Consider the following 15,679-nt stretch of genomic DNA (forward strand, 5'->3'; position numbering starts at 1 on the left):
GCCCGGGGGCAGCGGCCCCGCCCACTTCTGCGAGGCCACGCCCACTGCCGAGGCTCCGCCACCGCCAGCTCGGCAACGAGCAAGGACAGCAGCGCCCCCTGGGGGTCGGGCAGGAGCAGCGCCGCGTTCCCTGGTTGGGGGGGACATGGGGGGGTCATGGGGGGGGGTCACACCCCTCCAAACTGGGGTCCCAACCCCCACACACAATGCACTATGTACCCGCCCCCCCCCCCCGGATGCCTGGGTCCATGTCCCCCTCCCACGGTCCCCCATGTCCCTCCTGTGCTCCCCTCCCATGTCCCCATATCCCCCCATGTCCCCCCTGTCCCCATATCCCCCCATGTCCCCATATCCCCCAATGTCCCCCATGTCCCGCGATGTCCCCATATCCCCCCATGTCGCCCCTGTCCCCTGTGTCCCCCGATGTCCCCATATCCCCCAATATCCCCCCAATGTCCCCCGATGTCCCCCGTCCCCATATCCCCCCATGTCCCCACTGTCCCCTGTGTCCCCCCATGTCCCCATATCCCCCAATGTCCCCCATGTCCCCCGATGTCCCCATATCCCCCAATATCCCCCCAATGTCCCCCCAATGTCCCCCTGTCCCCATATCCCCCCATGTCCCCACTGTCCCCTGTGTCCCCCGATGTCCCCATATCCCCCCATGTCCCCAATGTCCCCCCATGTCCCCCCACATCCCCATGTCCCCCCATGTCCCCCGCTCACCCATGGCCAGGATCGCTCCCAGTGTCCCCAGCAGCGTCACCAGGTCACAGGGCCCCTCGATGACAAGAGCCACCACCCCTGGGGGGGGGGGGGGGGGTCCCAGGGGTCAGGGGGGTCACGGGGGTCAGGGGGGTCCCGGGGGGTCAAGGTCAGGGTCACTCACCCAGGGGGGTCCAGTCGCTCAGGCCGGGGGGGCCCAGGGCCGCCCCTCCCCCCGCCGCCCGCAGGCGCCGCAGCCCCAGGTCAAGGTCGCTGCCCAAGGTCAAGGCCAAGGGGCGCCCCCCCCCAGGGTGGAAAGCGCCCCCAGCTGTGGGGCTGCGGCCGCCAGGGCCTGGGCCAGCCTGGGGACATGGGGACAATGAGGGGACATTGGGGACAATGGGGACAACGAGGGGACAATGAGGGGACAATGGGCACAGGGGGACAATGAGGGGACAGGGGGACAATGGGGACATGGGGATATGGGGACAATGGGGACAATGAGGGGACAATGAAGGGACAATGAAGGGACAGGGGGACAATGGGAACATGGGGGATATGGGGACATGGGGGACAATGAAGGACATGGGGACAATGAGGGGGCAATGGGGACAATGGGGACAAAGAGGGGACAATGGGGACAGGGGGACATGGGGACAATGAGGGGACAATGAGGGGACAATCGGGTATACGGGGAGGGACACAACAGGGTCCCCATGGGGTGGCTGGAAACTTCGGGGTCCCCCCGAACGCCTGGGTCCTCCCCCCCTGAACGCCTGGGTCCCTTCCTGGGTACAAAGGGTCACACAGGGTGACACGTGAATCTTGGCGGGGGGGGGGGGAGGGGGGGAGCAGCCACGTGGGGTCAAAGGTCAGCGGGACTCACCTGTCCAGGCTCCGCCCCCGCCGGGGTCCCCCCAGCCCCCCCCATTTTGCTGCCGCTGTCGCCGCCGTCTCCACGGCAACCGCCACGTCCGGCCCCTCCCCCCGCGGAACCGTCACCAACGGCCGCCCTGGGGGGGGGGAGGGGCAGCGTGACCTCTGACCCCCCAGTGACCCCTGACCCACCCTGTGACCCCATGACCCCTGTGACCCCTGACCCCTGTGACCCCTCCCATGACCCCTGACCCCTGTGACCCCTCACCCCATGACCCTGACCCCCTGTGACCCCTGACCCCCATGACCCCTCCCCTGACCCCTCACCCCATGACTCTGACCCCTGTGACCCCTGACCCCTGTGACCCCTCCCATGACCCCTGACCCCTGTGACCCCTCACCCCTGTGACCCCTCCCATGACCTGTCACCCCTCACCCCATGACCCTGACCCCCTGTGACCCCTGACCCATGTGACCCTTCCCATGACCCCTGACCCCTCACCCTCATGACCCTGACCCCCTGTGACCCCTCCCATGACCCCTGACCCCTCACCCTCATGACCCTGACCCCTCTGTGGCCCATCCCGTGACCTCTCACCCCATGACCCTGTGACCCCTGACCCCCCTGTGGCCCCTCCCATGACCCCTGACCCCTGACCCCTGACCCGTACCGGTTGCCGCCTCCCGGCACTCGAGCAGCTCCCGCCCCGGCGGCTTCAGCCACGACCCGGCCACAAAGTGACCGAGGGAGCGGCCGTGGGAGCAGAACCAGCCCTGCGCCCGGACGCCTGGGTCCCTCCGGACGCCTGGGTCCCTCCCGCACTCCTGGGTCCCCCCCCGAACTCCTGGGTCCCCCCCCGAACTCCTGGGTCCCTCCCGAACTCCTGGGTCCCCTCCGAACTCCTGGGTCCCTCCCGAACTCCTGGGTCCCTCCCCGAACTCCTGGGTCCCCCCCCGAACTCCTGGGTCCCTCCCGAACTCCTGGGTCCCCTCCGAACTCCTGGGTCCCTCCCGAACTCCTGGGTCCCTCCCCGAACTCCTGGGTCCCCCCCCGAACTCCTGGGTCCCTCCCGAACTCCTGGGTCCCTCCCGCACTCCTGGGTCCCTCCCGCACTCCTGGGTCCCCCCCCGAACTCCTGGGTCCCCCCCCGAACTCCTGGGTCCCCCCTCACCTCCGCCGCCGCCCCCGCCCCCCCGGCTCCGGGTCCGTCCTCCATGGAACCGAAAATCTCCGGCACCGAGAGCGGCTCCAGCGCGGCCGCCATCGCACCAACGAGACGAGCGGCCAGAGCGGCCTCGTCACCTTGGAAACCGCCCCAAACTTCCGCCGGGAACCAGAAGTGGGAGTGGCCACCCGCCCTGACCCCGCCCACCGGGGGGAGGGGCTGATGACCACGCCCTCTCCGTTGGCCACACCCCTTTTTCCAGGAGGCACCGCCCTCGCTGACCTCTGACCTTTGCCCCCCCTTAGGCTTGATGGGGCAGCGCCTGAATTCCTGGGTCCCCCCCGAATTCCTGGGTCCCCCCCGAACTCCTGGGTCCCTCCCGAACTCCTGGGTCCTTGCGCCGGGGGCAGGGCCCTGCAGTGGACCCAGGCGTGCGGGTGCCCGCCCCTCCCCCCCAGCACGGGGGGGGGTCTCAGCCCACGCGGGGGATTTAGAGCTGAGCCGGGGGAGGGGGGGGAGGGGGGATCCCAGAGAACCCAGGCGTCCGGGAGGAGGAGAGGGGACCCAGGCATCCGGGGGGACCCAGGAGTCCGGGAGGGACCCAGGAGTTCGGGAGGGACCCAGGAGTTCTAGGGGGGACCCAGGAGTTCGGGGGGGACCCAGGAGTTCGGGAGGGACCCAGGAGTTCTAGGGGGGACCCAGGGGTTCGGGAGGGACCCAGGCGTTCGGGAGGGACCCAGGAGTTCAGGGGGGACCCAGGCGTGCCCCAGGGAGGGACCCAGGAGTTCGGGAGGGACCCAGGAGTTCGGGGGGGACCCAGGTGTGCCCCAGGGAGGGACCCAGGAGTTCAGGAGGGACCCAGGCGTTCGGGAGGGGACCCAGGCGTTCGGGAGGGGACCCAGGCGTTCGGGAGGGACCCAGGCGTCCGGGGGGACCATGGTGCCCTGAGCGCGATGCAGTTCAACGCGGACGAGTTTCGGAGGCAGGTGGGAGATGGACTGGGCCGCCTGCACCGGTGAGTGGGGACCCAGGCGTCCGGGGGGACCCAGGAGTTCGGGAGGGACCCAGGCGTCCGGGGGGACCCAGGAGTTCGGGAGGGACCCAGGCGTCCGGGGGGACCCAGGAGTTCGGGGGGGACCCAGGCGTCCGGGGGGACCCAGGAGTTCGGGAGGGACCCAGGCGTCTGGGGGGACCCAGGAGTTCGGGAGGGACCCAGGAGTTCGGGGGACCCAGGAGTTCGGGAGGGACCCAGGCGTCCGGGGGGGTCAGCACACACGTCGCACACACGTGTCCCCCCCCGGGGGCTCAGACGGGGATTTAGCGGCTGCTGTTTAATCCGCTGCCGCCACCGCGGGGGGGGACACAGGGACACGGGGGGGGGACACGAGGACACGGGGGGATCTGGGGACACTGGGCATTGGGGGGGGCTGGGATGGGGGGAAATGGGGGGAATTGGGGGACATGGGGACATATGGGGGGACATCATTGGGGATATGGGGGGACATCATTGGGGATATGGGGGGACATTGGGGATATGGGGGGACATTGGGGATATGGGGGGACATGGGGATATGGGGAATATGGGGGGATTGGCTGTGGGGTGACCCCCATGTCCCCATGTTCCCCATATACCCCCATGTCCCCCCATGTCCCCCCATAATCCCATGTCCCCCCATGTCCTCATATCCGCCAATATCCCCATATCCCCCCTTATCCCCCCATGTCCCCCCTTATCCCCCCATGTCCCCCCTTATTTCCCCATGTCCCCCCATGTCCCCATATCCCCCAATATCCCCATGTGCCCCCATGTCCCCCATGTCCCCCCATTTTCCAATATCCCCCCATATTCCAATATCCCCCCATGTCCCCTGGGTCCCCCAATATCCCCATATGCCCCCATATCCCCCCATAACCCCATATCCCCCCATGTCCCCCATATCCCCCCATATCCCAATATCCCCCCATATCCCCATATCCCCCCATGTCCCCCCATATCCCAATATCCCCCCATATCCCCATATCCCCCCATGTCCCCCCATATCCCAATATCCCCCCATAACCCCATATCCCCCCATGTCCCCCCATATCCCAATATCCCCCCATAACCCCATATCCCCCCATGTCCCCCCATATCCCAATATCCCCCATAACCCCATATCCCCCCGTGTCCCCCCGTCCGTCCCCGTGTCCCCCGTCCGTCCAGGCTGCTGGAGCGCCGCCACGCGGACGCGGAGGAGCTGGAGCTGCACTCGGGGGTGTCGGGGCCCCCCGGCTCGGTCGGGGGGGGCCCCCGCGCCCCCCGGTGCTGGACTGCACGTGCTGGGGGCTGCCGCGGCGCTACGGCATCGCCGTGCTGTGCGCGCTCGGCTTCTGCATCAGCTTCGGCATCCGCTGCAACCTGGAGGTGGCCGTGGTCAGCATGGTCAACCCCCCCCACGGGCAGGTATGGGGGGGCGGGGCCTGGGGTGGGCGGGGCTTGGGGGGCGGAGTCAGCATGGGGTGGGAGGGGCTTGGGAAGGGGGCGGAGTCAGCATGGGGTGGCTGTGGTCGGCATGGTCAACCCCCCCCCGACAGGTGTGGAGGGGCGGGGCCACAGTGGGGTCGTGGTCAGCCTGGGGGTGGGAGGGGCTTGGGAAGGGGGCGGAGTCAGCATGGGGTGGCCGTGGTCAGCATGGTCAACCCCCCCCACGGGCAGGTATGGGGGGGCGGGGCCACAGTGGGGGCGTGGTCAGCCTGCGGGTGGGAGGGCTTGGGAAGGGGGCGGAGTCAGCATGGGGTGGCCGTGGTCAGCATGGTCAACCCCCCCCACGGGCAGGTATGGGGGGGCGGGGCCACAGTGGGGGTGTGGTCAGCCTGGGGGTGTGGTCAGTGGGGGGTGGGAGGGGCTTGGGAAGGAGGCGGAGTCAGCATGGGGGTGGGCAGGTATGGAGGGGCGGGGCCACAATGGGGCGTGGTCAGCGTGGGGGCGTGGTCAGTGTGGCGGTGGGAGGGCTTGGGGAAGGGGGCGGAGTCAGCATGGGGTGGCCGTGGTCGGCATGGTCAAACCCCCCCCCGACAGGTATGGAGGGGCGGGGCCACAGTGGGGGCGTGGTCAGCCTGGGGGTGGGAGGGGCTTGGGAAGGGGGCGGAGTCAGCATGGGGTGGCCGTGGTCGGCATGGTCAACCCCCCCCCCCCGACAGGTATGGAGGGGCGGGGCCACAGTGGGGGTGTGGTCAGCCTGGGGGTGTGGTCAGTGGGGGGGTGGGAGGGGCTTGGGAAGGAGGCGGAGTCAGCATGGGGGTGGGCAGGTGTGGAGGGGCAGGGCCACAGCGGGGGCGTGGTCAGCCTGGGGGCGTGGTCAGCGTGGTGGTGGGAGGGGCTTCAGAAGGGGGTGGAGTCAGCAGGGGGTGGCCGTGGTCAGCATGGTCAACCCCCCCCACGGGCGGGTGCGGAGGGGCGGGGCCACAGCGGGGCGTGGTCAGCCTGGGGGTGTGGTCAGTGGGGGGGTGGGAGGGGCTTGGGAAGGAGGCGGAGTCAGCATGGGGGTGGGAGGGGCTAGGGAAGAGGGCGGAGTCAGCCTGGTGGCGTGGTCAGCGTGGCGGTGGGAGGGGCTTGGGAAGGGGGCGGAGTCAGCATGGGGTGGCCGTGGTCAGCATGGTCAACCCCCCCCCCCGAACAGGTATGGAGGGGCGGGGCCACAGTGGGGGTGTGGTCAGCCTGGGGGTGTGGTCAGTGGGGGGGTGGGAGGGGCTTGGGAAGGGGCGGAGTCAGCCTGGGTGTGGCCATGGTCAGCATGGTCAACCCGCCTCGGGGGCGGGTGAGGGGTGGGGACAGCTTGGGGGCGTGGTCAGCGTGGGGGCGTGGTCAGCGTGGGGGTGGGAGGGGCTTGGGAAGGGGGAGGAGTCAGCATGGGGGGCGTGGTCAGCATGGTCAACCCGCCTCGGAGGCAGGTGAGGGGTGGAGTCAGCCTGGGGGCGTGGTCAGAATGTGTGTGGGAGGGGCTTGGGAAGGGGGCGGAGTCAGCCTGGGACTGGGCGTGGTCAGCATGGTCCACCCCCCCACGGGCAGGTACGGAGGGGGCGGGGCCACAGTGGGGGCGTGGTCAGCGTGGGGGCGTGGTCAGCGTGGGGGGGAGGGGCTTGGGAATGGGGCGGAGTCAGCATGGGGGGGCGTGGTCAGCATGGTCAATCCACCTTGGGGGCAGGTGAGGGGGCGTGGTCAGTGTGGCAGTGGGAGGGGTTTGGGAAGGGGGTGTGGTCAGCGTGGGGGTGTGGTCAGCATGGTCAGTCCCCCCGGGGGGACAGGTGAGAGGCGGGGCCTGGGGTGGGCGGGGGCGTGGTCAACATGGGGGCGTGGCCAGCATGGTCAGCACAGGCGGGGGCAGGTGAGGGGTGGGGCTTGGGAGGGGGGCGTGGTCAGCATGGAGGGGTGGGGCCTGAGAGGGGGTGTGGTTGGTCTGGGCTCTGGGGATTATGGGGGGTCATGGGGGGATTATTTGGGTTCTGGGGGTCATGGGGGAATTGTTGGGGTTACGGGGGGCCTGGGGGGTTATGGGGGGTCATGGGGGGGTCGTTGGGGTTCTGGGGGGTCTGGGGGGTTATGGGGGGTCATGGGGGGCTCATTGAGGGATCATTGGGGTTCTGGGGGCTCATGGGGGGATTGTTGGGGTTATGGGGGGACTGGGGGGTTATGGGGGGTCATGGGGGGATCGTTGGGGTTCTGGGGGGTCTGGGGGGTTCTGGGGAGTCATGGGGGGATCGTTGGGGCTCTGGGGGCTCATGGGGGGATTGTTGGGGTTATGGGGGGCCTGGGGGGTTATGGGGGGTCATGGGGGGATCGTTGGGGTTCTGGGGCTCATGGGGGGGTCTTTGGGGTTCTGGGTGGTCTGGGGGGTCATGGGGCGGTTGTGGGGGGTTCAGGGGGTCCCGCCCACGTCCCCCGTTTCCCAGCGCGCCCAGTTCAACTGGGACCCCGAGACGGTGGGGCTGATCCACGGCTCGTTCTTCTGGGGCTACATCGTCACCCAGATCCCGGGCGGCTTCATCGCCCAGAGGTTCGCGGCCAACAGGTGGGGGACCCCAATACCCCCCGTGGCCCCCCATATCCCCCCCATGGCCCCCCAGTTCCCCCCATCCCCCCCAGTTCCCCCCATCCCCCAATTTTCTCCCCATTTCCCATCCCAATTCCCCCCCTAATCCCCTCCAGTTCCCCCCATTCCCTTCTCCCAATGTCCCCCAATTCCCCCTTAACTCCCCCCAATTCTCCCCCAAATTCCCCCCTTCATTCTCCCAAATTCCCCTCATTTCCCCCCCCAAATTCCCCCCACAATTCCCCCCATTTCTCCCCCCATTTCTCCCCCCACAAGGTGTTCGGCGTGTCAGTTCTGAACGTGCTGCTGCCCCATTGACCCCCATTGACCCCCATTGACCCCCATTGACCCCGTTGACCCCATTGTCCCCATTGTCCCCATTGACCCCCATTGACCCCCATTGACCCCCATTGTCCCCATTGTCCCCATTGTCCCCGTTGTCCCCATTGACCCCCATTGTCCCCATTGACCCCGTTGACCCCATTGTCCCCATTGACCCCTTTGTCCCCGTTGTCCCCATTGACCCCGTTGACCCCATTGTCCCCATTGACCCCTTGTCCCCCTTGTCCCCGTTGACCCCTTGTCCCCGTTGACCCCATTGACCCCGTTGACCCCATTGTCCCCATTGACCCCGTTGCTCCATTGACCCCGTTGTCCCCATTGACCCCCATTGTCCCCATTGACCCCCATTGTCCCCATTGTCCCCATTGACCCCGTTGCCCCATTGTCCCCATTGTCCCCATTGACCCCATTGTCCCCATTGACCCCGTTGCTCCATTGACCCCGTTGCCCCCGTTGTCCCCATTGACCCCGTTGCCCCATTGTCCCCATTGACCCCGTTGCCCCATTGACCCCCATTGACCCCCATTGTCCCCATTGTCCCCGCTGTCCCCATTGTCCCCATTGACCCCATTGTCCCCATTGACCCCGTGTCCCCACAGGGTGTTTGGCGTGGCCATCGTCTCCACGTCGGTGCTGAACATGCTGCTGCCCACGGCCGCGCGGACCCACGTGGGCTGTGTGATCGGGGTGCGGGTGCTGCAGGGGCTGGTGGAGGTGAGGACACGCCCCTGACCCCGCCCACAACCCCCTGACCCCGCCCACAGCCCCCCGACCCCGCCCACAAAACCCTGATCCCACCCACAACCCACCTGCCACCCCGACCCCGCCCACAACCCCTGGCCACGCCCCCACCATCACCACGTGCAACACCTCCGCCAACGTCCACTGCACCCTGAGCCCCACCTATTGCATCTTGGCCCCGCCCACAACCCCCTGACCCCGCCCACAACCCCCTGACCCCGCCCACAACCCCCTGACCCCGCCCACTGCACCCTGACCTCTCCCCCAATGCCCTGACCCCGCCCACCACATCTGGCCACGCCCCCGCCTTTACCACATGCACCACCTCTCGGTCATGCCCACTGCATCCTGAGCTCCGCCTATTGCCTCTTGGCCCCGCCCACAACCCTCTGACCCCACCCACCACTCCTGACACCGCCCACAACCCCCTGACCCCACCCACAAAACACCAACTCCATCCACCACCTCCCTGACCCCACCTCCAACACCCCGCCCACTGTGCCCCTGGCCACGCCCCCCGGTGGCCACGCCCCTGCCCCACCCAGGGCGTGACCTACCCGGCCTGTCACGGGATCTGGAGCAAGTGGGCGCCGCCCCTGGAGAGGAGTCGCCTGGCGACCACCGCGTTCTGTGGTGGGACATGGGGACAATGGGGACATGGGGACAATGGGGGGATATGGGGACAATGGGGACAATGGGGACATGGGGACAATGGGGACATGGGGACAATGGGGACAATGGGGACATGGGGACAATGGGGACATGGGGACAATGGGGACAATGGGGACATGGGGACAATGGGGTCAATGGGGGGACATGGGGACAATGGGGACATGGGGACAATGAGGGCAATGGGGACAATGGGGGGACATGGGGAGTGGGGGGGACAACAGGGTCCCCATGGGGTGACTGGAAACTCCTGGGTCCCCCCCCCCAGAACTCCTGGGTCCCCCCTGAACTCCTGGGTCCCCCCAACCTCTGTGTCCCCCGGACGCCTGGGTCCCTCCCCCGGACGCCTGGGTCCCCCAGACTCCTGGGTCCCCCTGAACTCCTGTGTCCCCCGGACGCCTGGGTCCCCTGGACTCCCGGGTCCCCCCCTGAACTCCTGTGTCTCCCCGGACGCCTGGGTCCCCCGGACGCCTGGGTCCCGCAGGCTCCTACGCGGGCGCCGTGGTGGCGATGCCGCTGGCCGGGGTCCTGGTCCAATACACGGGCTGGAGCTCCGTGTTCTACGTGTACGGTGAGACCCCGCCCACCCCGGCCCCGCCCACCCGCCCACACCCCAACCCGTGACCACGCCCCCTTCCCTGGCCCCGCCCCCTGCCTGGTCCCCAGCGCCCCCTACAGGCAGTTTCAATATCTGCTGGTTCATGGTCTCCTATGAGACCCGGACTCCTGGGTCCCTCCTGAACTCCTGGGTCCTCCCCCGCACTCCTGGGTCCTTCCCCGCACTCCTGTGTTCCCCCCCAAACTCCTGTGTCCCTCCTGAACTCCTGGGTCCCCAAGAACTCCTGAATCCCCTATTTGGGTCCCCCCCCCGAACTCCTGTGTCCCCCCCCGAACTCCTGGGTCCCCCCGAACTCCTGGGTCCCCCGCGCTCCCCCCACAGGCAGCTTCGGCGTGTTCTGGTTCCTGTTCTGGGTCCTGGTTTCCTACGAGAGCCCCGCGCTGCACCCCACGATCTCAGCGGCCGAGCGCAAATACATCGAGGAGTCCATAGGGGAGAGCAGCGGGAACAACCCCCTGCTGGTGGGGACCCAGGCGTCCGGGGGGACCCAGGAGTTCGGGAGGGACCCAGGAGTTCGGGAGGGACCAAAATAGGAGACCCAAGAGTTTGAGAGGGACCCAGGAGTTCGGGGAGGGACCCAAATAGGGGACCCAGAAGTTTGGGGGAGGGACCCAGGAGTTCAGGAGGGACCCAGGAGTTCGGGAGGGACCCAAATAGGGGACCCAGGAGCTCAGGAGGGACCAAAATAGGGGTCCCAGGAGTTCGGGAGGGACCCAGGAGTTCGGGAGGGACCCAGGAGTTCGAGGAGGGACCCAAATAGGGGACCCATAAATTCGGGAGGGGACCCAGGAGTTCGGGGGGGGGACTCAGGAGTTTGGGGAGAGACCCAAATAGGGGTCCCAGGAGTTCGGGAGGGACCCAGGCGTCCGGGAGGGACCCAGGAGTTCAGGGGGACCCAGGAGTTCGGGAGGGACCCAGGAGTTGGGAAGGGACCCAGGCATCCGGGGGACCCAGGAGTTCAGGAGGACCCAGGAGTTCAGGGGGGGACCCAGGCGTCCGGGTCGCGATGGGAGGTCACGGGTCACGCTGGGGGTCACTCCGGGGGTCAGAGGTCAGCGATGCCGCCCCACCCCCCCCAGATGGCGACCCCCTGGCGCCGGTTCTTCACGTCCATGCCGGTCTACGCCATCATCGTGGCCAATTTCTGCCGCAGCTGGACCTTCTACCTGCTGCTCATCAGCCAGCCCGCCTACTTCGAGGAGGTGTTCGGCTTTGAGATCAGCAAGGTGCCCGTGGGACCCAGGCGTCCGGGGGACCCAGGCGTCCGGGGGGAGCCAGGAGTCCAAGGACATGGGGATCCTGGGTAGACCTGGCAGCCCTGAGGGGACCCAGAAGTATTATTGGGAGACATGGGGGTCAAGGGGGGACCCAGGTGTTCGGGGGGACCCAGGAGTTCAGGAGGGACCCAGGAGTTCGGGAGGGACCCAGGAGTTCGGGAGGGACCCAGGCGTCCGGGGGGAGCCAGGAGTTCAGGGGGAGCCAGGAGTTCCCGGGACCCAGGAGTTCAGGGGATAGTTGTTGAGGAACATTGGGATCCTGGGTAGACCTGGCAGCCCTGGGGGGACCCAGAAGTATTATTGGGAGACATGGGGGTCAAGGGGGGACCCAGGAGTTCGGGAGGGACCCAGGAGTTCAGGAGGGACCCAGGCGTCCGGGGGGACCCAGGGGTTTGGGGAGAGCCAGGAGTTTGGGGGACCCAGGAGTTCGGGGGACCCAGTTCAGGGACATGGGGATCCTGGGTAGACCTGGCAGCCTTGGGGGACCCAGAAGTATGGGGAGACATGGGGATCAAGGGGGGACCCAGGAGTTCGGGAGGGACCCAGGAGTTCAGGAGGGACCCAGGAGCTTGGGAGGGACCCAGGCGTTCGGGAGGGACCCAGGCGTTCGGGTACCCGAACGCCTGGGTCCCTCCCGAACGCCTGGGTCCCTCTGGCTGCAGGTGGGGCTCCTGTCCGCCCTCCCCCACCTGGTGATGACGATCATCGTCCCCATCGGGGGCCAAATCGCCGATTTCCTGCGGTCCCGGGGAATCATGTCGACCACCAACGTGCGGAAGATGATGAACTGTGGGGGTGAGGGGACACGGGGGGACATGGGGGACATGGGGACATTAGAGGACATGGGGGATATGGGGACACGGGGGGACATGGGGGGATATGGGGGCACAGTGATGGTGACACAAGGGGTCACATGGGGGGATTGGTTCGTGTCCCCATATCCCTCCATATCCCATTATGTCCCCCCATGTCCCCACGTCCCCATATTCCCAATGTCCCCCCATGTCCCCCCATATCCCCACGTCCCCATGTCCCCCCATATTCCCCATATCCTCCCATGTCCCCCATATTCCCCTATATCCCCCATATCCCCCCATATCCCCCACATTCCCCATGTCCCCCCATATTCCCCATATTCCCCATGTCCCCCCATGTCCCCCCGTCCCCATATTCCCCATGTCCCCCCATGTCCCCACGTCCCCATATCCCCCCATATCCCCCCATATCCCCCCATATCCCCCCACATCCCCCATATTCCCCATGTCCCCCCATATCCCCACGTCCCCATATTCCCCATGTCCCCCCATATCCCCACATCCCCCCATATTCCCCCATATCCTCATGTCCCCCCATATCCCCATGTCCCCCCATATCCCCATATCCCCATGTCCCCCATATTCCCCCATATCCTCATGTCCCCCCATATCCCCATGTCCCCCCATATCCCCATATCCCCATGTCCCCCATATCCCCCATATCCCCATGTCCCCCATATTCCCCCATATCCTCATGTCCCCCCATATCCCCATGTCCCCCCATATCCCCATATCCCCATGTCCCCCATATCCCCCATATCCCCATGTCCCCCCATATTCCCCCATATCCTCATGTCCCCCCATATCCCCATGTCCCCCGTGTCCCCAGGTTTCGGCATGGAGGCCACTCTGCTGCTGGTGGTCGGTTACTCGCACTCCCGCGCCGTCGCCATCACCTTCCTGGTCCTGGCCGTGGGCTTCAGCGGCTTCGCCATCTCCGGTGGGGACACGGGGACGTGGGGGGGGACACATGGGGACACCCACGTGTGTGTGACCCCCCCCCCCCCCCAAAATTCCCCCCCAGGGTTCAATGTGAACCACCTGGACATCGCCCCCCGTTACGCCAGCGTCCTCATGGGGCTGAGCAACGGCGTGGGGACCCTGTCGGGGATGGTTTGTCCCCTCATCGTGGGGGCCCTGACACGCCACAAGGTGCTGGGGGGGGCCCTGGGGACAGGGAGGGGACGTGGGGGGCACTAGGACCCGGGGGAGGGCATTAGGACCCGGGGGAGGGCATTAGGACTCAGGGAGGGACACTAGGACCCAGGGGATCAATGGGCACCCGGGGGACGGGCACTAGGACCCGGGAGGGACATTGGGGACCCCGGTGGATATTGGGGAGCCGGGGGGGGGTCACTAGGACCTGGGGAGACATTGGGGATCCCGGGGGAGGCACTGGGAGGTTTGGGGGCACTAGGACCCAGGGAGGGACACTAGGACCCAGGGGGGCATTGGGGACCCTGGTGGGGGCACTAGGACCTGGGGGGACACTGGGGACCCCGGTGGATATTGGGGACCCCGGGGGGTGCCACTAGGTCCCAGGGGGGCATTGGAGAGCCCAGTGGATATTGGGGACCCCGGGAGGGGCACCAGGATCCGCGGAGTCAATGGGAACCCAAGGGGGGGCACTAGGACCCAGAGGGGAGGCATTGGGAGGTTTGGGGGGCACTGAGACCCGAGGGGTCATTGGGGATCCCGGTGGATATTGGGGACCCTGGTGGGGACATTGGGGACCCCGGTGGATATTGGGGACCTCGGGGGGTGCCACTAGGCCCCGGGGGGGCATTGGGGAGCCCAGTGGTTATTGGGGACCCAAGGGGGGGCACTAGGACCCGGGGCGGCAGCAGAGCCCATGGGTGCAGGCGGGCACTAGGACCCTGCCCCTCACCACCACCCTCCTTCGCCCCGCCTCTTCCTCTCTCCGATTGGCCGTCGGGGCGGGCCGGCGGGCTCCGATTGGCCAGACGCGGGAAGAGTGGCAGTGGGTTTTCCTGATCGCGGCGCTGGTCCATTACGGGGGCGTGATTTTCTACGGCATCTTCGCCTCCGGGGAACCGCAGCCGTGGGCGGAGCCTCCGCGGGAGGAGGCGGAGCCGCTCGCGCCGAGGGGCGGGGACAGCGACGAGGAGGGGGAGGGGTGGGAGGAGGAGGAGGGGGGAGAAGGAGGGGGGGGACCCCTGGGGGACCCCCACAGAGTTATGGGGCCATTGGAACCACCCCGACCCCGGGACCCCGCGGGGAGACACACGGGTGAGCGCCCGCCCCCCCCACGGGGACCCCCCATGGGACCCCCCGGGACCAACAAAGGGAACCCCAGGGACCCCCAGAACTATCGACCCCCCCCACAGGGACCCCCCCCGGGACCAACAAAGGGACCCTTGGGACCCCCAGAACTATCGACCCCCCCCAAAGGGACCCCCCGGGACCAACAAAGGGAACCCCAGGGACCCCCAGAACTATTGACCCCCCCACGGGGACCCCCCGTGGGACCCCCCCGGGACTAACAAAGGGACCCTTGGGACCCCCAGAACTATCGACCCCACACAGGGACCCCCCCCAGGGACCCCCCGGGACCAACAAAGGGACCCTTGGGACCCCCAGAACTATTGACCCCCCAAAAGGGACCCCCTGGGACCAACAAAGGGAACCCCAGGGACCCCCAGAACTATCGACCCCCCCACAGGGACCCCCCGTGGGACCCCCCGGGACCAACAAAGGGACCCTTGGGACCCCCAGAACTATTGACCCCCCCAAAAGGGACCCCCCGGGACCAACAAAGGGAACCCCAGGGACCCCCAGAACTATTGACCCCCCCACGGGGACCCCCCGTGGGACCCCCCCGGGACTAACAAAGGGAACCCCAGGACCATCAACATCCCCCCCAGGGACCCTCAGGGACCCCCAGAACCTTCAACCCCCCGACAAGGACCCCCCTGGAACCAACAAAGGGACCCTTGGGACCCCCAGAACTATCGACCCCACACAGGGACCCCCCCACAGGGACCCTCAGGGACCCCCAGAACCATCAACCCCACAGGTTCGGGTTGGAAACTCCCCCAGGAACCCCCCCAGGGACCCCCCAGGATCATCAACCCCCCTACAGGGACCCCCCAGGACCACCAAAGGGACCCCCAGAACTATCGACCCCGCCCACAGGGTTCCCCCATGGGACCCTCTGGGACCAACAAAGGGACCCCCAGGGACCCCCCAGAACCATCAACCCCCCCACAGGGACCCCCTGCTCCTCCCCCCATGTATATATATAAATATATGGGGGGGTTCGCCGCCCCCCCCGCCCCGCGTCTGTGTGAACTTGCGGTCGTGTTCTGCTGGGGATACTGGGAGATACTGGGGGGCACTGGGAGATACTGGGAGGCACTGGGAGATACTGGGGGGCACT

The 15,679-nt window shown here is 67.5% G+C and overlaps 2 protein-coding genes across 2 annotated transcripts in view; one reads left to right on the forward strand and one right to left on the reverse strand.

Annotated features, from left to right (window-relative positions):
- The window catches only part of LOC309450765 (uncharacterized protein), a gene marked incomplete at its 3' end in the record, with an annotated part of 3,094 nt that extends 234 nt beyond the window's left edge, over window positions 1-2,860 (reverse strand). The window contains exons 1-6 of the mRNA XM_082073908.1: window positions 2,754-2,860; window positions 2,253-2,355; window positions 1,592-1,718; window positions 890-1,067; window positions 727-804; window positions 3-130 (exon numbers count right to left, since the gene is read on the reverse strand). Coding sequence (XP_081930034.1) covers window positions 3-130; window positions 727-804; window positions 890-1,067; window positions 1,592-1,636 — 429 coding nt within the window. The 5' untranslated portion in view covers window positions 1,637-1,718; window positions 2,253-2,355; window positions 2,754-2,860. The remainder of the gene's footprint in view (window positions 1-2; window positions 131-726; window positions 805-889; window positions 1,068-1,591; window positions 1,719-2,252; window positions 2,356-2,753) is intronic.
- An 840-nt stretch (window positions 2,861-3,700) lies between these two features.
- LOC309450779 (vesicular glutamate transporter 1-like) lies at window positions 3,701-14,742 on the forward strand (the record flags this gene model as incomplete). Its single annotated transcript, XM_082073924.1, has 14 exons — window positions 3,701-3,762; window positions 5,127-5,190; window positions 5,443-5,562; window positions 7,677-7,795; window positions 8,758-8,872; window positions 9,445-9,532; window positions 10,053-10,139; window positions 10,509-10,648; window positions 11,267-11,413; window positions 12,127-12,259; window positions 13,109-13,219; window positions 13,304-13,431; window positions 14,244-14,416; window positions 14,628-14,742. 14 exons carry the CDS (start codon window positions 3,701-3,703, stop codon window positions 14,740-14,742), a joined length of 1,602 nt encoding a protein of 533 aa, XP_081930050.1.
- Between the last annotated feature and the right edge of the window lie 937 nt (window positions 14,743-15,679).

This window comes from Streptopelia decaocto (genome assembly GCF_964273445.1).
Source record: "Streptopelia decaocto genome assembly, chromosome: 28".
NCBI lineage: Eukaryota > Metazoa > Chordata > Aves > Columbiformes > Columbidae > Streptopelia > Streptopelia decaocto.